This window comes from Eleutherodactylus coqui, chromosome 6, assembly GCF_035609145.1.
Source record: "Eleutherodactylus coqui strain aEleCoq1 chromosome 6, aEleCoq1.hap1, whole genome shotgun sequence".
Lineage (NCBI taxonomy): Eukaryota > Metazoa > Chordata > Amphibia > Anura > Eleutherodactylidae > Eleutherodactylus > Eleutherodactylus coqui.
In genome coordinates, this window is record NC_089842.1 from 203,177,979 (window position 1) to 203,205,877 (window position 27,899).

General features: G+C 42.3%; 1 protein-coding gene across 3 annotated transcripts in view; it reads right to left on the reverse strand.

Annotated features, from left to right (window-relative positions):
- Window positions 1-259: 259 nt before the first annotated feature.
- The window catches only part of PACS2 (phosphofurin acidic cluster sorting protein 2), a 143,900-nt gene continuing 116,260 nt past the window's right edge, over window positions 260-27,899 (reverse strand). For all 3 annotated transcript variants that reach the window (XM_066608618.1, XM_066608620.1, XM_066608617.1), the window contains exons 20-25: window positions 21,778-21,820; window positions 19,410-19,452; window positions 14,753-14,888; window positions 9,906-10,132; window positions 3,821-3,934; window positions 260-2,754 (exon numbers count right to left, since the gene is read on the reverse strand). In XM_066608618.1, the coding sequence (XP_066464715.1) occupies window positions 2,636-2,754; window positions 3,821-3,934; window positions 9,906-10,132; window positions 14,753-14,888; window positions 19,410-19,452; window positions 21,778-21,820 (682 nt within the window). In that variant the 3' untranslated portion in view covers window positions 260-2,635. The remainder of the gene's footprint in view (window positions 2,755-3,820; window positions 3,935-9,905; window positions 10,133-14,752; window positions 14,889-19,409; window positions 19,453-21,777; window positions 21,821-27,899) is intronic.

The window sequence follows — 27,899 nt, forward strand, 5'->3', positions numbered from 1 at the left end:
GGGATGCAGGGGTAGCAGTTGTGACCAGGCCCTAGACCCTTGGGAGACTCAAAGGCCCCTCCATCACATAGGAAAACACCAGCATTATCAATAACACATGGTAGGTAGGGGCCCGTCACAGAATTTGCATCAGGGCCCAGGAGCTTCTAGTTACGGCTCTGAATATATTCACATGTACTACCGATGTGACGAAAGAAAAAATATAGACACTTAATTGAACTGTTCCTAGAGGGGGAAAAAATAAAAAGGCACACAATAATGTCAGTGAGTATTGTCAGTAAATTTTATTCAAAGGGAAGCAAGTTCTGAGATATTTATGGTAGATATGAACATTTGAGGTGTAAAGGCATCTTTGCTCCTTTACTGCTACAACAGCCTAACTAGCAATCCATCACTGTAAAGGTTTATTCATGGTAAATGACAGCCCAGCGGCTTCAGGTTACAGAAGATGTGGATGATTTGCAGTGTGATCTCATATTCAGATATTTACTGCCAGAAATATTTTGGAGTAAACCATCAGGAAATGGCTTTAGGATCCCTGCAAGTGAAATGGTTAGAACAAGTTGATTCCCACCACGGTGTGGAGCATTGTGTTATGTCAATGTGCGGCAGGGGGTTTTCTGCAATTAGCAAAAAAAAACAACCATGGCTGCTATAGTCCAGAAACAGCGCCACTCTTGTTCATGGGTGAGGCCCGCTACTGCACCTCATTACTATTCACTTTGAGCTGCAATAGCAACTAGACCCAATTTGTGGGCAAGGCTGGATCAGTTTCTAAAAGTTAGCAGCTATGTTGTTCAAATGTCCTTCTACCCCTTCAACCAAAATATGTTCTGTAATGGTTTTTGAGATGCATATAAATTATGGGGGGGGGGGGGGGATCTGATTTAATTCCATTTAAGCTTAAGGATAACAGAAATTAAAAGTTATTTTGGAAGTGCTGGTGGTTAGATTCTGTCAGTTAGAAAAATCACACTGCAATACATCCAAGAACATTCCTGCGGTGTACCCTTCAAGCCTCTAGGTGGCATTTCACACTATGGTCATATTGGATTATGCAATAATCCTTATATAAAAGCTTTAGATGTGTAGAAAGTCACAGCATACTCTGGTGCATACAGCATTAATCACCTCAGTCTTCAGTTAAGTATTAGATGTCCTTCATTGGCCTAATTGCCATATTACATTCAAATGAGCAATTGCTAAAAGAGAAAACAACGAGAGTCGTGCCGATGCAAACCATGTTCTGCAAGCCTGTGAATCAACACACCACTAAAAATATAAGAGGGCTTCATGAAGAGTGGTCTAAGTCATGAGCAGAGCAAGAAACCCCTTACTAATGGAAGTTATCAAGAAGTTTACGAAGTCACTGGTGTAGTCAACATCCTGTAGAGGAAGAGCCAAAAAGGCTGAACCTGAACCCACAGTAGCCACAGCGAGTCTTATGCTAACCTATTAGATGGCGGATGCTACTAGTTCCTGTCCATCATTTTCACTTACTACTGACATTCTGATGATGGTGTCGGACCCACAAAGCTTAAAAAGAGTGAGTTTGTGCGTTTGCCTAAATGTACAAACTACTACTAAGTCTAATTCTACACAAGTGGAGTGTAAATGGGTGAGCACAAGGAATTCAGTGGTTTTGTCAAAAAAAAAGAATCCAAGTAAAAATAAAAATCTCCATATATGAATAAACCCTCACACTGTTAAATATAAATATAGAAAGTATAAATAGGGGGCAATTATTGTCGGGGCTTTACTGACGCCAAGCTTTCCTTGAACCAAAGCAGTAAAAGGTAAGTGGCTTCTTGTGACGTTAGACCATAGAATTTCCTGGACAGATCATGTAACAGGCAGGGGAACTGTTACAGGGAAAGAAAGTATTAGCAAAAGTGCAAAACCACTTACTGCAAGTAGCTGTCTAAATGCAGAAACTCAAGCCCTTAACGCTCATTCATACATCTATTATCGGAGGTCACTGTTCCCCTGGGGTATACTGAAGAGGATTAATTCCCTTTTAAAAAGTTAATTATCTTACCACCAGTCAAGGAAAAAAGAATGGAGGAAACTCCTACCTCCCCTACGGATGTAGTTAACAAGACCTTTCGGAGAGTGTGTCAGTTTGTTATCCTACTTTATTACATAGTGCATTATGCTGGCGTTCTAACATGACTACACGGCTACAATTCTTATTATTGGCCATGCTCAGCCATATGAAGCTCTCGCTGCAGGTCATGTGGTAGCAGCACAATCCTAGGACAGCTTCCTTTTAACCCATCACTCTCACTAGTTATTCATCTAGCATGTAACACATAAGCAGTGCATTTTCTTATGCAGCTTTTGAAGTACCAAAATCTCTGCCACAAGTGTATTTAAGACTTTTCAAATTTCCTTTTTAAAAGATCTACTCCCTTGGATGTAACATTAAAAATACAAGGAAAAAAATGTAACTTCAAGCTTAGCTTTAAATAATCTGAGCAATAATAAAATAGTAAAAAAAAAAAAAAAAGGGAGAGTAACTGGATGGTTCTCTGCTGGGAAGAGTCGTTGGCACGCGTTAGTGTAGGATATCCAGACACCCAGTATTGAGTAGGAAGTGGGTAGTGTTGAAAAGACGACCTGTGCAACAAAAAGGCTAGAAGTTGGATTTCGAATGTCCGAATATACAGATGGGGAAGTGCTTAACGTGAGACGACCACTGTGCTGCCAGCTGGAAAAACTTCACATCATTCCACTCCACGCCGTCAATGAGCACTAATGGAGAAGGAAACCAAACAGACAGAAAGGGTTAATATGCAGACACGGTAGCCATCAGAGGTCATTCTAACCGATTCTCATTGTGTGCCGTGGGCTGGGCGATTTATCTAGACCCGTGTTCCCTAACCTGTAGCTCTCCAGATGTTGTGGAACTACAACTCCCAACAGTTTAAGGGTGTCAGGGGAGAATTGGAATTGTAGTTTCACAACAGCTGGAGAGCCAGGTTGGGGAGCCCAGATTTAGACCAGTGATCTCTAACCTGCGGCACTCCAGCTGCAGAAATTACACTCTAAGTAAATGTAACCTTGTCAGGGTTCACACCAGGATGGGCGTTCCATAGGGTAATGACGCTTGTTTACCGTTACGTAGCAGCGAGACTAGCGGTGGTGAAATCAGAAGCAGCAGGCCCCAGGACCCCTGGGGGATTGGCCTGCTGTGTGTTGTACAGCACCCTGACCCTTCGTATCCTCAGTACATCCCCCTTATCTGCTGGATCCATTACTGTAATGCAGAGGATCAGTGCGAGGAGTTCTAGCAGCAGCTGGTACTGGGTCACACCGGTAGTCTGAGCACGTCGGCTGTGTGACTCCATCAATTTGCAAATGAGTTGCAGCTTTAGCTCTACATGCCGCCCTCCACGGCCGCAGACTCTGCAGTTAGGGGGGTAACTGCGTCACAACACTATGTTTTACTACACTTCTCTCACTGATGTGTACCAGGTAAAGATGGCGTTATGCTAAGCAGCACACAGAATCTTTCCTGTGTACCTTCGTCCTTCACCTACACGGTGTCGTCCATCCTGTACGCCCCCCCCCCTCCGCTTAGTTCAGATATTAGCGTCCGCCACTCCACCCACACAGGGGCACAATTCTGAGCAGATGCGGAATTTAAGCTAATAGCTTAATAGCTAATCAAAGTGGATTAATCGCCCGACACTAGGGAAGGGCCAGCCTAAATAATACATATCATCAAGAGACTCAGAATTTGGTTATTATAGGAGAACCTCATCAGCACTTCATCCTGGTTAGCCTTCCAAAAATATAAATATAAAAGACTACTTACCTCTGAGCATGTTCTGCTGATGTTTTGCTGTGCAAATCAATCTGCTGATGCCTTCAATACATTGATATTTAGATTCTATGTCTTTGTCTTTAGTCTTTTTAGGCAAAAACATCACTGTAAGTGAAACACAAAAAAAATAAATAAAAAAGTGCAACAGTCACCGGGTCCGTACAGACCGATGTATTAATTCCCCCCCCCTCCCCTCAAAAACAAAAAAAATATGTACTCTATATTTTTAAAGTCTAAAGGGGCCAAATATAGTAAATTGAGTTTGTCTGACTTGGCTCCTTTTGCCATCCATGTAATTCGCATCATATTTTCATCCAACATTCATTCAGATATGTTACGGTGGGGGATTGGGCACATTGCAACTTTTTTTCCTTAAGAACAAAAAAGATGGGTCATTTTAAGTTTAGACAGAAATCTAGCAGCGGTATACTGTCCTCTCCAGTCACAGATCCATCCACATGCGGGCATAAGCGAAATATCTGCTTTGGCCAACAACTTTTAAAAGGTCTGTGGCAAGCCCAATAGCGATTTTAATAGATTTTTAAAAATGTATTTAATATTTCTCTGTGTATGGTTATTCTGTCTTTGGCTCACAATTCCCAGTCATTGTTATAAGGCTTGCTTAAAAAGGTCTAACATTGACTTGCAGAAATGCTACCTTCAAATAGGTAGCGAATTTTTGTAGCAGGATGCGACCCGTGCCCCTGCAGGGACCTGCAGCTCACCTCCTCCGGCGTTTTCTCTCTGCTCTGCGATGTGCCGGCTGGTGCACAACTACACATGCGCAGAGCACAGCCGGCACGTCAGAGGTGACATTTCTGTGCGGGCCTCTGCGAGGCTCGCACAGAAATAGGAAATGACGCAATTTGTTTACTGCGCGAGTTTTCATGTGGTCAAATCGTGGCTGTCTGCATAGGATTATATAAACCAATGCAATCCTATGGCAGCATGCACGGGCGGAAATTCTGCAGGACATCTCACAAAATTTCTGCCCCTATGCATTCACCCTAAGAAAAAACAATATTCTTCCTGACCCGCATCTACAGACTTCTCACTAGCCAAGCTAGAAACCTACTGCACACTGATAAGGGGCAATCACCCCAAAACAGATGTCTGTGTATGATTCTTCTGGTTTTTGCTCACAATGCCCAGTCATTGTTATAAGACTTGCATAAAAAGTCTAACATTGACGTGCAGGGATGTTGCCTTGCAATAGGCGGCGCTGCTGAGGTATTGCTCCATCTTCCCTTTTGAATATATGAATTATTTTCCAGTTACCCATTTATAATCCAGCAATTTAATACGTTGTCTTGTAACATAAATCACAAAGTACTGTCAGTATAACAAGAAACTATGTGGACATAAAAAGCGCAAAATTCTTTGCATAATTTTGGGGTGTAATTATACCTACCACCACCTGAAAAGTGACAGCGGACAGGCAGACTTCACATGAGACTGCCTGCTCTGCCTATAGTTCTCATAGCATTAGGGTAAAAGGACCGCTACATTGAAGAGGTTGCCTGGCTTACATGAATACCCTTCAAATTCTACTAGTACCAGGAGTGCAGAATGGCTACAACATCTCTTGCTCATGTTCCCACATTATATGGCCAGTCACCTGATCTCAATGGGACCTGTGTAATGCTTCATGTCCCTATCCTAGCACTGCAGAATATTGAACAGTTGTTTGGTTTCCGTGCAGGATACAGCCTATCCTGTGTATCTGCGCTGGCCTATTCACTAGCCTATTGCGGTGCGTAATACACACCAGAATAGGTCAAGCTGTGGATTTTTCATGCAATCAAACATCATTTGAACAAATACGCAGTGAATAGAACCCATTCGCGTGCGTATTACGTGAACCAACCCGAGCAGGTCTGTTTACATACAGCCAATAGTCCTGTCTTATAGTGACTGTGACCACAGCAGCAGTTGTGTCATACTACCGGCATCATGGCTCCCATCAGAGAGATAATGTCAGTAGTACGGGCACCTGACTGCTGTGGTCACCGACTGTTTCGCTGCGGTGGTCACTTGGTGACCTGGAGGACAGCGAGACCTAGATTGCCAAAGCAAAGAGAAGGAGAATAGAGTCTTCTTTATGTTTCAGCCCATATGCGGTGATTTTTAAATTTCAATTTTTATTTTAAAATTATTTTTTTTTAATTAAAAGGATATTCCTTTCAAAAATAAAAATAGCTAGCGTTTCCACACAATTCATTAATACATTTATGCAGAAACTGTTTTGTACAGTCTGCCAATTGGATCTGTGTTCATTGTACAGCACACACTAGCTGCTATGGTCCACTTTATCTTACCTGCCAGTACCAATCAGTTTTTTTTTAAAGCATCCCCGTACTTTCAGATGACCGTTAAAATAAGCTGCTGTGTGCATACGGGGAATTACACTATACGTAATCCTGCATTTGTAGGCTGTATCTGTACTTCTCAGTTTTCCCTGAGCGAGTGGGAAGACGGTAGCTACTAAAAGGTCTTCTAAGTACTGCAGACTGAGAAAACAGAATCTGCTATCTCTACAGAGTACACAGAAATACTATGTAGTACTTTATACAATAGTGCTGAGCAGTGTAGATGCGATTTCAGTAACTGACACAGGAACCAGTCAGCAAAATATGCTGTAGCAGCATTTCTGTTTGAGTCTCTCATGTCTCACACTAGCAGTTTGCTCCTCTCTCCATTGACTTCTAAGGGCAGCAGAAGGGAAACACCCATCCCCACTTCCTGTAAGCCATCTTTGGGTCACCATTACTAGAGATTGATTTTACTTGACAACTTGCAGTGGACAGTAAGTTAGACGTAAGGGGGAACCCTAGCAGTCAGCACTTTATTTACCTGAAATGTGTTTTAATGCTAAAAAAAACAAAAAAACTAGCAAAAGTGAAAATCACTTTAGAGCACTACGAGGGGCTGCTGATAAGTCTTTGGCTTTACCCAGAGAGAAATGAGATAGGAAGATGAAACTTTACATTTATTCCACTGCTGTCAACACACGTCTTACATCAGTATTCCAAGTTCTTTAAGCCTTGCAAAAAAAAAAAAAAGGATTTCGGTTGTGCCTCAAACCAGTCATCCGTAGCAGCCATAGCATCAGAAATTGTGTGAAATTTGGTACCCTTGAGGTGTTTCTTCAGGTTTGGAAACAGATGATAGTTGGAGGGAAGTAGATCTGGTGAATAAAGTGGGTGGTCAACCAGCTGGAAGCCTAGCTCCACCAGTTTTGCTGTGGTCGCTTGTGCAGTGTGAGCGGAGGCATTGTCTTGTAGGAACAAGATTCCTTTGGACAGCTTGCCGCGCCTTTTGGCCTTCAGAGCTGCCTTCAGTTGGTCCAAAAGTTCAATGTAATACCTTGCACTGATGATGGAACCCTTTTGAAGGTAGTCCACTTTCACCCCCCACTCCTTATCCCAGAACACAGACGCCATAACTATAGTGGCTGATTTTTGCACCCTGAACTTCTTTGGGCGAGGAGAACCACTGTGCCTCCACTCTTTTGACTGCTCCTTGGTTTCAGGGTCATACAAATAAATCCAGGTCTCATCCATAGTGACCAGTCGATCCAGAAAGTTCTTATCAGTCCAGAAACGCTGACAAATAGACCGTGAAGTTCTCACTCGCATGCTTTTCTGATCTGCTGTCAAACATTTGGGGACCCACTGTGCAGATACCTTCTTCATGTTTGAATGTTCATGGATAATGACACAAACGCGTTCACCAGAAATCCCCATGTCTGCTATTCCTTTTTTTTTTTTTAATTCATTTTATTTTAAAACAGAAATATTTTGCGCAGTACAGAATGAGAAAGGGTTTGTTAGATACATATCAGATTGTACATGGGTATTACGTTGTACTTAGATTGGTATAGTAAATAGTACAATAATTTCTGGATACTTCTTGTTTAAACGTTAAGTTTATTGTTATAAATTTTACCATCATAACCTGTCTGTGCCGATCTTTGGAGATTTGTATAGTAAGGCTCCATGTGTTTGATGATATGAGGAGGGGGGGGGGGGGGGGGGGGGAGAGGAAGGGGGAGTCCAGGGTTGAGAGTTTAGTCTGCAGATAGGGTGGATTGGGTATCTAACCAGAGAGCCCATATCTCCTGAAATTTGTTCGGGCAGCCTCTATTTTGGTAAATGATTTTCTCATAGGAGATTACTGAGATTTACCATTTGAATCCAGTGTGGGATTGATGGGGCTTCGGCAGCCATCCATTGTATGGCTATCGCTTTCCGCGCCAGAAATAGCACCTTTTTAAGGAAAGTATGGGTACGATATGGCCCACCCCTCCTCCAGTAGACCAAATAGGGCTATTTTAGGGTCCAGACCGATGCTAAATGGGGATGGCAATATTGAATTTATGAAATCGATGATTTTGGACCAGAAGTCATTGACTGGAGGGCACTCCCAGATCAAGTGCCAGAATTTTGCTTCCGGTTGTCGACATCTATGGCAGGAGTTTGACGAGGCATTGCCCATTTTATAGAGACGGCTGGGGGTAAGGTAAGCTTGGGCCAGGGGATTTATTGAGTGCCATTTCTTGGATTGTCTGTTTGATTTCATCCAGGGTGATTTGAGCCTCCAGGAGCTCTATCTGCTCTGTGGAGAGTGTTGGGAAAGTCAGGTCCTGTAAATAGTTCAGTATGTCTGCTGTAGAGTCGCTTGTGGAAGAGCTATATAAGTTGGCATAGAATTCCTTGAAACAGTTTGTAATAGATGGGGCGTCCGTCAGTTCCTCGCCATGTTGGTTTTTAATCTTGAGGATCATATTAGTTTGATTTTCGCGTTTAATTAGATTGGCAAGTAAGTGGCTGGATTGGTTTCCCAGTTCGAAATAATACTGTTTAGCGAAGAATAGTTTACGTTTGGTCTTAGTGTATATATGGTTTTTATAAAGGCGGGAGAGGCTGAGCCAGGCTATTTTATTAGCATCTGTAAGGTCAGAAATGTATAGCCTTTCGGCGTCAGATGTCTGAGCTTCCAGTTCTCTGTCAGTCTGGGATGTTGACTTTTTGATATGTGAAATAGCGGACTTAAGGCATCCTCTGATATAGGCCTTAAGAGTATCCCATTTTAGGGCTGGGTGGGTGTTGTTACTATGTGCGTCTAGAAATAGGAGTATGTGAAAAGGCGTTTGGTCATCTGACCCGATTAGTTTGAGCCAGAATGGGTGCGTCTGCTATTCCTTTAGTTGAAATTAGTTGATACTCCAGTATGAGGTTGTGCACAGCATCGATGATCTCCGGAACAACCTCTCTCGGTCGTCCAGGACGTTCCTCATCATTGGTGCTAAAGTCGCCCGTTTTAAATTTGGCAACCCAGTTCCTAACTGTAGAATATGAAGGGCATTGATCCCCCAATGTCTGCGACATATCACCATGAATATCCTTTACGGACTTTCCTTGCAGAAACAAGAATTTTATCACTCCTCTGCTCTAATTTGCTGTAAATATCGCCTTAGACTCCGCCATTTTGTTTTCCCGTATGGCTAGATCACTGCTGCCATAAGCTACAAACACAAAAATTTGAAAACATATATTAAACACATAAGGCTTTTATGTGATATAACATTTGTTACCATTGAAACAAAAAAAGAACACAAAGCCAAAGACTTCTCAGCAGCCCCTCGTATTACAAAGTTTGTTGAAAAGTTACTGATCATTTAAAGCTTTATTTTGGAGCACAAAAGTATAAAAACAGCAAAGTTTCAGCAGACAAGCCTAATTCCTCAAGCTATATGCCAAAATGTTGCTGTTTTCACACTCCATGATAAAGCCTTGAGTACTACATTGGCCGTGCAATGGAGTGGATTCTCTATGTCGATTCTCTAGTGGGTTAGGTAGAACCTCTTTTTAAAGCAGGCATGCCTCGCAGGTACAGACATTATCTTGCAGGATATTAAGAGATTGAAGCATATCAAACAAGGGTAAAGTGTATTTCTGAAATCTACCTGGTTCTCTGAGAACTGACTGAAACAAATGGCTATGATGAATACGGCTTCTGGAGTCAAGGGTGTGCTCTGATATGCAAATCCAGCTGCAAACAATGATATGGTTACCTTTTTTGTTTTTCTCCTTTGTGACAACTGTCATGGACATGGTAGGAGCAGCGGGGACATCGTTACTATTGGGGAGCCTGCTGACCTGCAGCGAGCGAAAAGTGCATTTTAAAGTGTTCTTAGCAGATGTGGATTCCCTTTTCTCAGCCTCTTTCTTCTTCTCAGTGACGGGGGCGACTATCCAGTAATCCAACTGAAGTCCCATAAGCTCACATCCAGGACTTTGGCTGGATTAAAAGAAAAAAAATGTATTAACGTTTTTTGATACCAAAGCCCGCACTTTTTTTTTTATCTTAGCGAAATATGTTGAATGCCATTGACTCCAGTATCTCATCTTGAAATTGTACTGTTACCCCAAGTCTTAAGACAAGTCACTCAACTGCTCGTCTCCTTACATCTTTTTAGAAGACCTGCCAACTCTCCTGAAATGTCTGCTTTAGTGGATACTTTTATTTCCCATTATAAAAAAATTCTGGAGTTCTTCTTAGGATTCTGTTCCTCTGCTAAATGTAAGATTGGACTGACAACTGGGCGTCACCATTCAGTACCTGACACTGTCCAATCAGTGGATATCATAAGACTATGCAGGGACATACCCTACTGACACAAAAATGGAAACACCCAGTTGTCAGTTTATTCAAATATCTTCTAGAGAAAAAAAAACAACACTGAAAAGGGCCATACAATGGCCCAATCATCTTTTATATAGAGTATATACATAAAGCTGTATGAGCCAAGTGTGATACACTTAGTGACATCCATGCTATTAGATCAGGTGGGCTACCCATATCTATGCGATTAGCACATGTATACAGTAGGTACAGAAGTGGTTGTTAATCAGTATTTTGCACCTTGACCCTCCTCCATATAGCATTTTGTCTTTCTGCCCATGTACCCTTGCATCAGTAAATATGTCTTTTGTCAAGTGATTTTTGCATAGCTCAGATGTTTACAGCAATTTTTACACCTTTAAGAGGAATAACAGAGCAACAGCACAAAACAGAGGTCTAAGAAAAGCTGTCCAATTTCTAGCTGTTTTGCTGCTGAAAGCAGAATCCTCATATAATGTGCAGTGGATCAGGTTGGTATGCAGACGGGCTCCTATTTAAGCAAATGGGATGACTCAGCCTTCAGTACCAACCCTGACCACTGCACAATGTATGGAGCTGTTGGTTTCCTGCAGCAAAATGGCTAGAAGTGGGGCAACCCCTTTAAAAAATTTTAAGAAAGGTTAGTGATTTAAAAGCAATTTGTCAGGTTAAACATGTTCATTTATATCCCTTCTTAGTCTGAGCTCAACAGTCCAATGGGTGGTTCTATCATTGACTGACAACTATTTGTGTATGACTGTGCATACATAGTTAGCTGTCAAGCACTGATGGGGCCGCCCATTGAATAAAATACAAGTTCTACTGAATCTTTCCCTATAAATCTATTCATCAGTCTACTCCACTCCTCCTGCTCTATAACATGCCGTCTGCAGTTTGGACAGCGTGTTTGAGCTAAACATTCCCTTTAAAAAAAAAAAAGTGAAAAAAATTTGGTCACGAGCTATGTAAAAATCCTAGAATCGTACATTTTTCACACAGACTACAGTGCCTAATGGGCAGATATTTCCTGATCCATAGAGAAAACTTTTCAGCAGTTATCTTATATCAGCACAGATAGGGTAACAATGAAAGGTAACACTTAAAGATAACACAGGATCCACCATTCACAATAGGCTGCGACTACCTTTTCCCACTCCCTGCAAAATGATCCCTGTAGGGGTTACAGAACATGTATTAGGGGCCCCTCTTTTACAGGATGATTGTTCAGTGCCTTAGTGCCTCAGTCATCCCAGCGATTAGCGCCGCATGCTTTCACATAGGAACAATAATCGCTCACTGAGTGGAGGCAGAGTGCATTGGAGATCACTTCTAGCCATCCGCCTTCATTCAGACTAAACAGGCAGTCAGTCATTCATAGATGGAGAATAGCCTATTTATACAGGCCTTGTTTATTGTTCAGTTTATACAGGCATTAAAATTAAACAGCGTTATTTGTTCAGTCTCTGGCAGCATTTACATACGAACGACCATCATTTAGATTCCTGAGATCTAGTGAGCATCTGAACACTAAGCATCCTGTGTAAGAGGACCCTTATACAATCTCTCATAGTTGCCAATGTGTCCCTCCTCCTGTCCAGAAGTCTGCTGTGAAATGCAGCTAAGGCAAGATGGCTGCCCGTACAGTCATGTACAGACAATAGAATATAAAAAGCTACAATTAGAAGAAAAAACATTAGAAAAATGCAAAAAAGTGTTTCATACCCTTTAAAAATAAAAGAACTACAAGTAGAAGGAAACCATTGTGGCTCAACAAGACTGTAAGGGGGCAATAAACAAAAAAAAAAAGAAAGCGTTTAAACTACTAAAACAAGAAGGCAGTGAAGAAGCACTAAAATCATACAGGAAAAAAACAAAATATGTAAAGAAAAGATCAAAATTGCTAAGGAGGAGGCAGAAAGACTGATGGCCAAAGAGAGCAAAAAGAATCCTCAACTAATCTTCAATTATATTATCAGTAAAAGGATTGGCCCTTTAACAAATAATGCAGGAGAAATTATAGAAGACAATGGGGGGAGGGGGCAAACCTATTAAATAGTTTATTTTCAAGTGTATTTACGAACGAAAAGGAAATGTCATACAAGATGCAGGGGAATAAAACGAACCCCTCGCAAAATATTACATACCTAACACAGGAAGAAGTGCAGAGCCGGTTAAAGAGGATTAAAATCGATAAATTGCCAGACCCAGATGGAATACACCCAAGGGTTCTAAGGGAACTAAGTGATGTGATAGCTAGGCCGCTATTTCTAATATTTATGCATACTATCAAGACTGGGATTGTACCACTGGATAAGCGCATTGCCAAAGTAGTTCCACTATACTAAAAGAGATCCAAAAGAGAGCCTGGTAACTACAGGCCGGCAAGTCTCACTTCAGTAACTGGAAAAATATTCGAGGGGTTTCTGAGAGACGCCATCCTAGAATACCTCAAGGAGAACAACTGAATAACTCCTCACCAGCATGGGTTCATGAGGGGTCGATCATGTCAGACCAATCTAATCAGCTTCTACGATTAAGTAACTTCTAGGCCGGACCTGGGAGAGTCTATTGATCTTGTATATCTGGATTTCTCTAAAGCATTTGACACCGTGCCACATAATAGGTTGATATACAAAATGAGGCAGCTCGGACTGGGTGAAAACGTGTGCATCTGTGTAAAGAACTGGCTCAGAGATAGAGTATGAACCATTTATTACCACCCTCTGCTTTTTGATTGGGCCACTGTCGCTAGTGTGGTGCCACAGGGTTTAGTATTAAGCCTCATTCTGTTAAATATATTCATCCACGACCTGATAGAAGGGCTGCACAGTAAAATATCAATATTTGCAGATGACACAAAATTATACAAGATAATTAATGCAACGGAGGACAATGTACGGCTACAAATGGACCTAGATAAACTGGGGGCTTGGGCAGAAAAATGGCAAACGAAGTTCAATGTTGATTAACGTAAGGTTATGCACGAGTAGGAGAAACGGATGTTAGCAATATACACGAGAGATATAGGGGCGAGGGACAAGAACATTATTCTTCCACTATATAAGGCACTTGTCAGGCCCCACATGGAATACTGTGTACAATTTTGGACACCCGTGCTCAGGAAAGATGTTGCATTGCTTGAGCGGGTTCAAAGGAGGGCAACTAAATTAATACATGGATTGAGGGGACTGAAATACCCAGAGAGGCTATCCAAATTGGGATTATTTACCCTGGAAAAAAGACGGCTAAAGGGCGATCAAATAACTATGTATAAATACATTAGGGGACAATACAAGGATCTCTCCCATGATCTGTTTATACCCAGGACTACGAGGGTAACGAGGGCATCTGCTATGTCTAGAAGAAAGCAGGTTTCATCACCAACATAGATGGGGGTTCTTTACTGTAAAAGCAGTGAGACTGTGGAACACTCTGCCTGAGGACGTGGTGATGGCAAAATCCATAGAGGAGTTTAAGAGGACTAGACGTCTATCTAGGGTGAAAGGATATTACAGGATGTAGACATTAGGTGACCAGCGGGTTGTTGATCTGGGTCTTACAGACAGGTAGGAACTATCAGAGGTTGATCCAGGGATTATTCTGACTGCCATTATGGAGTCGGGAAGGAATTTTTTCCCCGAAAGGGCCAAGTGGCTTCTGCCTCTAGGAGTTTTTGCCTTCCTCTGGATCAACAAGGAAGTTGAAACAGGCTGAACTAGAAGGACATTGTCTTCATTCAGCCTAACATACTATGTTAATAAATATACAGACACACACACACAGGTGATTAATTTGCACTTAAAAGAATGCCACAACAGGATAAGTAGAGAAATGTAAAATTACTTTAATAGTCGACTGATAAAAATGTGAAGGTTTTATGGTCCCCGAATTAGTGTTGGGGCCCTTTATGTTAAGTATTTATTTCTCTACTCATCCTGTTCTGGTATTCTTTAAAGTGCAAATTAATCACATTCATGTCTGTGCCTTGTCATATGTATGTGTAACACACACACACACACACACACACACACACACACACACACACACACACACACACATATCTTTTTAATGGCTGACAAAAGTGTATCTACAAGATTACTTGGTTTCTCTTGCTGGGAACAATCACATTCTGTGGTTTGTATGACTCTTCACTTAACTGCCTGCATACTGTGTGGGTGATCACACAGACATGAGTGAGGATGTATCCCTCAAGGCACTTTTGCAGTCTGTGTATTAGATTATGATCTCCTTTTCTACCTGGGTGAGGAGAATCCAGCTGTAACAGATGGAGAGGACGGTGGGGTTGAAGATGCTTCCTTGATAGCTGGAGACACAGATGGGGGAGTAGATGACAGTATAGTGGAACTGGAAGGAGCAGCATCATCTGAATCTCCTGTAGAAGAGTTCATATTAGTAACATACACAACAGGAAAAACCTACGATCTTTTATTCAGAATTATAAAGAGAGGACTCTACATAAATTCCCAGTCAGGAGTCCACCCAAGATACACAAGCACAGGGGTGAACAACCTTTTCTGGTCTAAGGGCCACATGGTCATACTTAACCACTTTCCAATGGCTGCAAGAGCATTCCCATCTGATTTACAATGGCATATACTTGGGATATACCATAAATGTCTCAATCAAAGGAAGTTACACGTCCAGCACTCCCACTTAACAGGAGAAAAAGGTCAGTTTACTCCAAATCGGCACTCCAGAGAGGAGACAATGCATGCGGCTCTCTCCATTGTAGATGATGGTTGTCAAGGTAACAGCCTGGCATTTCACAAGTCCTATAAACTACAATGGAGAGAGCTGCCTGCATATACGATGGTTCAAATTTATATACTTCTTTCTGGAGTGCTATACTGGTCAAGAGAGTTTAGGCTAATACATAGGAGACCCAGACATGACTACACAGTGCACCCTTAGTGCTTGTCCCAATATATAGGTGATCCAGACATGGCTACACAGTGCAACCTTAGTACCTATCCTAATATATAGGGGACCCAGACATGGCTACACAGTGCACCCTTAGTGCTTGTCCCAATATATAGGTGATCCAGACATGGCTACACAGTGCACCCTTAAGTACCTATCCTAATATATAGGGGACCCAGACATGACCACACAGTGCACCCTTAGTATTTGTCCTAATATATAGGGGACCCAGACATGGCTACACAGTGCACTCTTAGTACTTGTTCTAATATATAGGGGACCCAAACATGACTACACAGTGCACCCTTAGTATTTGTCCTAATATATAGGGGACCCAGACATGGCTACACAGTGCACCCTTAGCACCTATCCTAATATATAGGGGACCCAGACATGGCTACACAGTGCACCCTTAGTGCTTGTCCCAATATATAGGTGATCCAGACATGGCTACACAGTGCAACCTTAGTACCTATCCTAATATATAGGGGACCCAGACATGGCTACACAGTGCAACCTTAGTGCTTGTCCCAATATATAGGTGATCCAGACATGGCTACACAGTGCACCCTTAGTACCTATCCTAATATATAGGGGACCCAGACATCACTACACAGTGCACCCTTAAGTACCTATCCTAATATATAGGGGACCCAGACATGGCTACACAGTGCAACCTTAGTACCTATCCTAATATATAGGGGACCCAGACATGGCTACACAGTGCACCCTTAGTGCTTGTCCCAATATATAGGTGATCCAGACATGGCTACACAGTGCACCCTTAGTACCTATCCTAATATATAGGGGACCCAGACATGACCACACAGTGCACCCTTAGTATTTGTCCTAATATATAGGGGACCCAGACATGGCTACACAGTGCACTCTTAGTACTTGTCCTAATATATAGGGGACCCAGACATGGCTACACAGTGCACCCTTAGTACCTATCCTAATATATAGGGGACCCAGACATGACTACAGAGTGCACTCTTAGTACTTGTCCTAATATATACTGACCCAGACATGAATACACAGTGCACCCTTAGTACTTGTCCTAATATATAGGGGACCCAGACATGACTACAGAGTGCACTCTTAGTACTTGTCCTAATATATACTGACCCAGACATGACTACACAGTGCACCCTTAGTACTTGTCCTAATATATAGGAGACCCAGACATGACTACACAGTGCACCCTTAGTACTTGTCCTAATATATAGGAGACCCAGACATGGCTACACAGTGCACCCTTAGTACTTGTCCTAATATATAGGAGACCCAGACATGGCTACACAGTACACCCTTAGTACTTGTCCTAGTATATAGGGGACACAGACATGGCTACACAGTGCACTCTTCGTACTTGTCCTAATATATAGGAGACCCAAACATGGCTACACAGTGCACCCTTAGTACTTGTCCTAATATATAGGAGACCCAGACATGGCTACACAGTGCACCCTTAGTACTTGTCCTAATATATAGGAGACCCAGACATGGCTACACAGTGCACCCTTAGTACTTGTCCTAGTATATAGGGGACACAGACATGGCTACACAGGGCACCCTTAGTACTTGTCCTAATATATAGGGGACACAGACATGCCTATACCTTGCACCCTTAATACTTGTCCTAATATATAGGAGACCCAGACATGACTACACAGTGCACCCTTAGTACTTATGTTAATATATAGGGGATCCAGATATGGCTACACAGTGTACCCTTAGTACTTATGTTAATATATAGGGGATCCAGATATGGCTACACAGTGTACATATTATATACATTATAATATGTACACAGTGTACATATTATAAACATATTATAATATATTAGGACAAGTACTAAGGAGTACTTGTCCTAATATATACGGACCCAGACATGACTACACAGTGCACCCTTAGAACTTATGTTAATATATAGGGGATCCAGACATGGCTACACAGTGCACCCTTAGTACTTGTCCAAATATATAGGGGACCCAGACATGGCTACACAGTGCACCCTTAGTACTTGTCCCAATATATAGGAGACCCAGACATGACTACACAGCGCACCCTTAGTACGTGTCTTAATATATAGTGGGCCCAGACATGGCTACACAGTGCACACTTAGTCTCCATATTTAAGGAGTATGACATTTTTCATCATTATAATGTGCCATATCATCCTTTTAATCTTAAGAATATCATAAGAAATACAGTAAAATCAATGTCAATTAAAGGGGTATTTCAGTTTACGTAACTAAAAGCCCATTTACACAGGACGAGTGTCGGGCAAATGATGAAAATGGTAAAATGATGCATGAGCCTCGCAGCCTTTTATGCATATGGCTGTGGGATGACAACTTGGGCGATATTCAGTATACTTTTTTATGTCTGGATTAATTCTGTTTTTCAAGATCCCTGGTAACTATTGGTGAATGCTATTACATTATTTGTTGGATTTTATCCAGATTGTTTCCCCGCCACAGCTGCAGGTTTGTTAGAAGACAGTTCTAAACTATAACAAGCCATGCACCTTATTTTCAGCCAAGTACTCTAAACAATGCTTCATTGACTTCCTACAAGCACAGATCTTTAGACGGAGATACATTACGACCCAAAGTACAATAACTGCTCTTTGTAATATTCAAGCGTTAAGATTCCTTTACACAGGACGAGTGTCGGGCAAATGATGCCCAACACTCGTCCCGGTGTCTCCGCGTTCCCGTGCTCCTGCACAGGAGCTTGCAGAGCTGGCTGGGTCACGGAGCAGCCAGCAGGGGGACGGGGCAGTTCAGATTTCTCTCCCTTCGCTCCCCCGCCCCCCTCCATTCAGATAACACAGCGGCCGTTTGCTACTAAAAGGCCGCTCTTTAAACTGCGCAATGAGCTTCATTGCTGATCGTTAATGCTGCATAAAAGATCAGCGATGAAGCTCAGCACTCATCGAGCAGTAGCAACCGGCCTCTGTGTTATCTCTATGGAGGGGGGCGGGGGAGCGAGAGGAGAGAAATCTCCTGCACTGCCCCTGTCCCCCTGCTGGCCACTCCTTGACCCAGCCAGCTCTGCTAGATCCCATGCAGGAGCACGGTAGCGCAGACACACAGGGACCAGTGTTGGGCATCATTTGCCCGACACTCGTCCTGTGTAAAGGAATCTTAACGCTTGAATATAACGCTTGAACATTACAAAGAGCAGTTATTGTACTTTGGGTTGTAATGTATCTCCGTCTAAAGATCTGTGCTTGTAGGAAGTCAATGAAGCATTGTTTAGAGTACTTGGCTGAAAATAAGGTGCATGGATTGTTATAGTGTAGAACTGTCTTCTAACAAACCTGCAGCTGTGGCGGGGAAACAATCTGGATAAAATCCAACAAATAATGTAATAGCATTCACCAATAGTTACCAGGGATCTTGAAAAACAGAATTAATCCAGACATAAAAAAGTATACTGAATATCGCCCAAGTTGTCATCCCACAGCCATATGCATAAAAGGCTGCGAGGCTCATGCATCATTTTACCGCCGTGGGTGCCGGCATACGCAACGTATGCCAGCGATTGTGCACTGCGCAAGACAGTGTATCTAATGCATGCTATCATGCGCAGTGTAACTCGTTTCTTTTTATAAATTCCCCACTCTGTCTCATAACGGCGCTACACATGTGCAAATGTATTGCGTATGTACAGCATTGAATATGCAACCAATAGATAATAGGGCTGTATGAGTAATACGCAGTGAAAAAGAACATGCTGCATTCTTTTTAATTGGGTATTACACGCAATGTACAAAAGCTAATGTGAATGGATCAATGAAAATCAATCTACTTTCATTGACTCCATTCACTGTGTAATCTGTGAAATCATGGTGAAATCACACTTATGGAAATGAGCAGGCATGACTATACAGTAAATATGTGATGTTAAAGCAAAATATCACTTTACCAAACTGAAATTGCCGGAAATATTGCATACTCACCAGAGGTTGCAGACGACTGCTCGACAATACCAACTTTTACCACCTATAAAAACAGATAAAATAACCTTAAGTCTACATATAAGAGGTTCAAAATATGTGCTACAACAGGTGAAAATCATAGAAAGAATATAAGGAATCAGATCAAGTGAGGCATAAAAATCCCCGTACAACACGGTGCAGTCAAAAAAAAAAACTCCAGGCGGATTATAACATATCGCTGGCATTTTGGCAGCACAGCTGAAACTGCGTTGGGAGGTTGCAGCAAGTACATGTACTTTAACCCCTTCCCGCTGCAGGGCGTAAGTTTACGTCCTGGCAGCCTGGTACTTCCCGCAACAGGACGTAAACTTACGTCCTGGAGATAGCGCGGGATCACATATGATCCCGCGCTATCCTGCAGCGGGAGGCGGCTGTCAGTCACAGCCGGCGTCCCGCTGCAACAGCGGGGGGTCATCGGAGATGCCTCCCCCGCTGTTAACCCCTTCCCTGCCGCGATCTAAGTAGATTGCGGCAGAGAGAGACTTCACAGAGGGAGCCGTGCTCTGTGTCTCCTGCCGAAACTCGCGATGTGATCGCGAGAGCCCGGCCTGTCACCATGGCAACAGGACGCCAGACACTGGCGTCCTGTATTGCCTATGCCTATAATCGCTGTGCAAGCGATAAGGCATGGCAGAGCAGTAGCTCTGCCATGCCTTATACCAGCGATCATCAGGGCAGTGGTTAAAGTACCTCAGAGGGACACAAACAGTGTAAAAAAAACAAAGATTAAAAAAAGAATTAAAAAAATGTAAAAAAAAAAGAGTAAAAAAACCCATTTTTTAATGCTTTTTCTCAGATTAGCATAAAAAAAAGGTAAAAAAAAAATAAAATCCCACATATTTGGTATTGTCGCGTCCGTAACGACGCGTACAATAAGTTGCACATGCTTTTGACTGTGCACGGAAAAAAACGCTTAAAAAAACGCTAAAAAACTGAGGCAAAATGCTAATTTTTAGCATTTTGCCTCACTAAAAACGCAATAAAAGTGATCAAAAAAGCCGTATGTACCCCAAAATGGTACCAATAAAATCTACAGCTCGTCTCGCAAAAAATAAGCCCTCATAGAGTGCCGTACATCAAAAAATAAAAAAGTTACAGGACTTTGAATGCAGCAATTTAGAAAAAAAAAAAAGATTACCCAGAAAAAGGGTTTTTATTGCAGAAAAGTGGGAAAACCTAAAAAAAATGTAAGAATTTTGGTATCGTTGTAACCGTACCGGTCCGCAGAAAAAATGGAATCTCATTTATGCTGCATGAGTACCGCTGTAAAAAAAAAAAAAAAAAAAAAAAAAAAAAAAAAAAATCTATGGCAGAATTGATGCGTTTTCTCTCCCTGCTATCATAAAAAAAAAAAAAAAAAAAGTTTTGCAATATAGTCTATGTACCCAAAAGTGCCACCAATAAAAACTACAGTTCGCCACGCAAAAAACAAGCCCTCATACGGCCGCGTCGACGGAAAAATAAAAAAGTTATGACTTTTGATAAACGGAGAAGAAAATCCGCCAAAAATTGTTGTGTCCTTAAGCCCAAAATAGGCCATGTCATTAAAGGGGTTGTCCCGCGGCAGCAAGTGGGTCTATACACTTCTGTATGGCCATATTAATGCACTTTGTAATATACATTGTGCATTAATTATGAGCCATACAGAAGTTATAAAAAGTTTTTTACTTACCTGCTCCGTTGCTGGCGTCCTCGTCTCCATGGTGCCGACTAATTTTCGCCCTCCGATGGCCAAATTAGCCGCGCTTGCGCAGTCCTGGTCTTCTGCTCTCTTCAATGGAGCCGCTCGTGCAGAATGCAGGCTCCGTGTAGCTCCGCCCCGTCACGTGCCGATTCCAGCCAATCAGGAGGCTGGAATCGGCAATGGACCGCACAGAAGAGCTGCGGTCCACGGAGGAAGAGGATTCCGGCGGCCATCTTCACAGGTAAGTATAGAAGTCACCGGAGCGCAGGGATTAAGGTAAGCGCTCCGGTAAGCTTTCTGTACGTCCCTGCATCGGGGTTGTCTCGCGCCGAACGGGGGGGGGGGGGGGGGGGGGGGGGGTTTGAAAAAAAAAAAACCCCGTTTCGGCGCGGGACAACCCCTTTAAGGGGTTAAGACTATCAAGGGCAACCAGAAATTCAGTTCAGAAAACAAACTATGGAAGTTGAACCAAAGGGCCAAAAAAGGTAAAATAAATAAAACTGCTACAAGAGAAAAAACTGTTAAGGACTACACATACATTCTGGGTTAAAAACCCACTTATAACATGACCTGTGAAAACTGCAGCATAGAATATAAGGTCTGATTTGAAACATGCACCCCCATATGTTATGCTGGTATACTTACACCCACAAAAGGTATGAATTTCTGTGAAGAATCCTCATCAGGACTAGAAGAAAAGAAAAAAACTAAAATGACAAAACTCACTGGTAATTTAAAAAAAAATGTTGAAAAGCAATTCCACCCAATCATAAGATTTACACAGTATGATCACTCCACTTGTTTGGAGAGGGCAGGATAAGCATTACCTACACTGGAGTATCAGTCCAGGTCACCAGGGTACCAGTGCTCAGATGCCACCACCAGGGAGTGTTTATACCCAAGCCCAGTAGTGCCCTGCCTGTTCTGTAATTACCACTACATCCCGACAGCCATAGTTGTAGTTTGACAACAGCTGAAGAACTACAGATAGACACCTGGTCCAAGTGCTGCTTAGGGTTTTCAATGTATAAAGTTATCTCGGGTGGAATTGCTTTTTAAGATAAACATGCAACAAGCATAAAAGTTTTAACATTTTTCATGAGGCTCAGACCATCACTGGGTCATTCTCACGTCCTGTATCAAGTTACATAAGACCGGTAACGCTTTATTAGGTTTATCTTTACCATCGTTAAACATGGATGCCATTTCTTCAAAACTTCTGCTTTACAGCCCTCAGCAGAGACATTCTTAGCGGTAATCATTCTTCACAGCAGCGATAGTCATCCACATAGAACAGCCTTCGTTTGCATGCAAAAACCCTTTAAGACTAGTAAAAGGAAAACTCAACTAATGTTGAGGGAAAAAAGAAACTTCCCCTCTGGCCACCTCTGCATTGCTTGCTTACACCAGTCAGGCTCAGCAAGTCTAAAAAAACATTCCTCGCCTGGCAGAGATAAAGTGCAAATGGGGAGATATGTATGGGGCTGGCCAACGGTAGGATTGGTCATGCTAGATTTCAGCATGCCAAATGCTTTGTGCCTACTGGACATAAGCAACTGCCTACAGTCTCTAGTGATGTGGTGCAGCCAAGCTTCAGGAAAATAAATTGACCCCATTATCAGAATACAGGACAAAGCTTTTCCAAATGAGATAACCCCGTTCAAGGAGTTGATGATCCACCTAAACTCAAAACAGTCCACACGCAGCAGCTTCGCAAAATTGTGCCGTGAACCCTCGCCGACACCTCTTAATGTTCATGGCTAGATAGTAGCTGAATTTCAGTGGTCTGTTTTTTTTTTTTATGTACGGCAAACTACTACTGGACTCATCTGCACCAAATTTACTTATACATAGGTGAGATCCAAAGGCTTCAGCTCTCTAAAGCCTACTGTTCAACATAGCTGTAAAAAAACAAAACAAAAATAAAAAAAAAGAATACAAATGTAAAAAGGGGTGGTCCTGTTACTGAACAACCCCCCTTCAATATTATTAAAATAAAGTGAACTATACTTATCCCTCAGCGGCCACCAGTTTCTTGCGCTGCAGCCTGGTGATTGATGTGAGAGGTGACCACTGCAATGTCACATTCCTGAATTCCTGGCATCACAGCACTCAGGATGTGAGTACCGATGGCAGGAAAACTAGCGTCGATGCCGCAGCCTTTCGTTGGCTGCAGAGGTCCCTTGATTTCCTGTCACAGCAATCATTGGGACCCACAGTGGGGCTGCAGCGCTGGATCCCAGTGGCGGTGGTGGCGGTGGATGGGCAAGTATAGATCACTATTATTTTAATACAGGCAGTCCTACTGAAACGTGTTGAGCAATAACTGGACATCATCTTTAAATTAAATTCTTTTAACCACACAGTTACATAAAACAGACCTGTGCAAAACCAGGTCATTCTGCTAGTATTAGATCAAAGTTGTCTGAAAACACTAATTTTAGCAGGAAAAGTGACGAGCACTAAGCAGAACTGAGAATTCATATGTTTTGGGGAGTCGGGGGAACCTACAGGTCTTATGCACATTAGTGCGGAGATTGATAGGGTACACAGGGCTGTATAGCCCCCTGTATATACAGGCTCAGGTGGGCTGTCTCTCTATTGAAGAACATATATGAAGTCTTACAGAATGTGTCTTTTTGTCAGATACTTAAAAGAATGCAACAAAGAATAACGTCTGTGTTCCTCAAATTAGAAATATAAAAAGAGTCACAGTGGAGAGTTTGTGTACCCCAATGAAATCCATACTACAGCTCTGGACGAGAAAAGGCCCATTTAGAGCAATAATCGATGTCTGTAACTGCACTAACATCGTACAGTCTTCGTTATGCTGTCGCTCATCGTTGTCTTTCAGCGTGCTGAAAGACAACAATGAACCTTATCAGGGATTCACAGCGGGATACAGCTGATATTATTGGGTGCTCGGAGCGGGGAACAGCTGGATGCAGAAGACAAGCGGGGACACCCCACTTGTCTTCTGCATTTTCCGCTTGAAGTGCAAGGTGATCGCTCATCTTGAGCGATCATCTTGTGCTGTAAATGACACGATTATCGCTCAAACGTGGTTTGAGCGACATCTTTTGAGCGATTATCATTGTGTCTAAATGGGCCTAAAGACCTGTAAAATGGTCATTTGCATGAGCCCTTTATGGTGTCGTTTCTGGAAAATCGCTGCAGGGACTTGTTTTATTTATTTATTTTTTAATTAAAAAAAGTTTTTAAAAGCTTACAAACTAAAATAAAAACAATTACAAAAAAATCTGAACACAAAAACGAAAAAAATCTTGTGCACTGTTTCTCACCATTACGTTTCCTAACGTGTCATTTACTAAAAGTGATCCTATTAAATCAAACGCCAGCATATTTAATGACAAGTGTGGAGGAAGGAAGCGGAGGGAGGTTTCAGCAGGTTACATTCTGACTCATTCAGGGGACAGAGCAGTAAAAGTTAATTTATTCAGCAAGATGCAAATTGTTTGTTAACAGCAAAACAAACAGAATACAGAGTAGTTGCATTCAAATCCCAAGCTGCTGCCCGTTCTTTTCACCCGCAAAATACATCTGACCCTGCAAGCCAAGGATGACGACAGTATGCAAAGCAGCCAGTCATTAGACTATCAGCCAGTCCCCATTTTTGCCCCCACGTTGCACCCTTGACGATACCCCTCACAAACACTGCTTGCAATTATATCTTCAGTATGTCTGCTAGCAACTCAAACCCTAACATATGCAAAAACACTATATATCTACAAGAAAGACGACCTGTCAGCACCCCTGATGTCCATTTTTAGTAAATAATTCAAGTTAACGTTGTATAACAATTGTGGAGCATCTTTTCCTCGAACTCTATGTTGTGCTGTTCCTCCGTTACTCCTCCTAGAAATGTATTCATTGACAATGGATGTTACCAATTTAGGAGGGTTGGGTGTGTACACTGTTTAACACAGGGCACTCAGTGCTGATAGTGTCAGATTTTGTGGGGACACACCCCTTTGACAAGGAGTATGGTAACACCTAGTTGTCAATCTATTTATAAACTACTAGGAGTAACAGGAACGGAACAATGTACAGGGCTAAGAAAATATGCTGCAGAATTTTTACTGATTTACTAATACAGACCTTTCAGGAGGGGCGACAGGTCGTCTTTAAAGAGCATTTCCAGTCACCTATGAAAGATCTCCTGCCATTCAGAGTCATTATCTTCTTCATATGGTGCAGAGTATACAGATGTTCGTGAAAGTATAGCCAGGTCAATGGGTTTGAAAAGTGATTGCCGTAGGAGCTAGAGAACTGATTTCAGTAAAGTACACACTAAGCGTAATGCAAGTTACACCCAATGGACTTGACTGCAACTCGCATCGAACAGCACATGGACACCAGTCTATGTCTTGTCCGATATACATGGACACAACACATTGACATGCACCGGCATATTCCAATTCTTGTCTGTGAAACCAACAGAAATAGGACCTGCTATGGGTTTTGCTACACGGATCATTGGTCCACATTAAGAAGTGTCCATGTGCAGAGCATCTTAGGCCTATAATAGCGCCATGTGTTGTCCATGGATTACCATGGACAGAACACAGGCCCAAATACAATAGTGTGATGGAGGCCTTAAAAGTTCTATCTTATCAGGACAATCCCTGAGGCCTAAGATCATCATAAAAGGGCAGTAAAAGCTTAAGCTTGGGCCAGCCAGAGAAAACCTCTAGCTGAACACAGCTTCTCCTGGCAAAATGAGTGGGGCACATGAACTGCACCCATGGCACGTAGCCGATTGCTGCGGGAGCTACCAACCTCTCTCACATCTCAAAAAAAAAAAGCAAAAAGCACATAACTGGTAACAAGGACCACACTAAAAAGTTTTCTCCAAATGAAAAAAGGACGTTATAATCTGTGGCTGATCTGAAACTTTGGGTTGTGACAAGCTGCATGATGTGACACACATTCATTTCTCTGGTGTACACCACAGGCACTGGGAACTCAGGGTGCAAATCTTTTTCTTTACAAAATTACTACTACAGGGAATCTGCCATCTCCTAGGAGCTGCCAAGTCTGGGGAGAAGTCTTTTACTTGCCTTTCATGCCGTATCCTCATTTTCCGCAGGCAGTGGCTTTGACGGCAGGCTACTCAGGTGCAAGCATAGAATGAGGAAACTGGTCTTCTCCTTTAATAAGCGTGCTTAGTCGAAAACCCGATGAATTCTATTTTATCCACCAGATGCACTCAACTGTTGCTTTGACAACACAGAGCAGCGAAGTGCAGGAAAGTAGAAGACCTACATCCCCAAAGTCAGCATGTCAGTTCCTGTATTCCCTTAACAGTGGAGTTTTAGAATGCTGCATTTTAAAAGGTGAATTTATTTTTTTGGCTCTTAGTGTACCCCCCAAATTTTTTTTGTGGGACACGCGTCCTTCTGATTTAAAATTGGAACGGAAATTAATTTTGCTGGTCATGCAAAGTGGATGCATACCACATCTTCTCTGCATATCTTCAAACCTCCGTCTGCAGAGGGAATCCCATAACGTCTTTACTCACAGCACAATTCTCTAGCAACCACTCAAATGTGAAAGCAGCACTTCTGCATTGGGAAACACAGTGCTTAGTATGACCACCATGTTTAGGGTTTGTTGCGTCATACTATGGGACCTGGCTGTCTAAGTGAGGCCAATCCTGACGACGGTGCTGTGTGCACAATACCAATACACTAATTTTTTGGCTTGCCCACAGGAAATACTGGGCCAGCTGTGCTCAGCTATAGCAATGTCTAACATATCAATTGTGACTGGAAGTGCTCTTTAAATACTGGAAATTGTAAAATAGGCAATGCATCTCCAGCAAAGCTTGCATGTCATATTAGACAAAGCATATAAGTGCAGCAAGAATAAAGGAAAGCATGGTTACCCAGAGAGGACATGATACCTTAAGACAAAATCAAAATGAAAACTTTTTTTCCTTTTGAGAAAGCAACCATAAATGGAAATAAAGAAAAAAAAAAAGAAAGAAGTAGAAAGAAGTTATATCACAACATTAAACATACAAATGCTTTGTGCTTTCTACCCAGATCCCTAGGAAAATGAAAAAGAAAAGTTTAAAAAAGCCACCAGGACAACGGCCCAGGTTGATACTGCAGGCCGAGTCCCATTAACTTCTGTTAGGACTCAGCTTGCAGTACCAAGCCAGGCCCCTGTATGATGTATGGAGCTGTCTGCTTTCCGCAGCAAAACCGTTAAATGTTGGACAAGCCCTTTAACCCTTTCCAATCCACTGTCTGACGTCTGAAGACATTATGATTTAAGGCTGTGCAGCTCTGATGTTGGAAGACGTCCGTCAGGGCTCTCTTACCGTATATTGCCAGCCTCTCTGCTGTCGAAGCCTATACAATGTTTCACCCCATGCAGTACTGGCCTTAGCCAGCAGATAGCGCAGTTTTATAACGGCAGAAAAAAAGTAAGCACCCTAGGAAAACCAGGATACAAATTGGATTGGAAAGGGTTAATAAGTGCAAATTGGGATTTGACACCCAGGATTTCCCCTAAGTTGCAGATCAAATCTGTCTCGGAACTCCACTGGGTGCTGCGGCCGTATTAATATTTATTTGGGTATGTATGAATATGTGGCTGTAGCTTGTTGTGCAGACAAACCCTTGTACCAAACTGCTAATTCATTTGTCGCTGTACAGTTCATTTAATGGAGTGACAGTTAAGGGGATTTTCTGGTTACATAAAATAGGTTTAAAGCAGCTTAAAATACAAAAATAAGC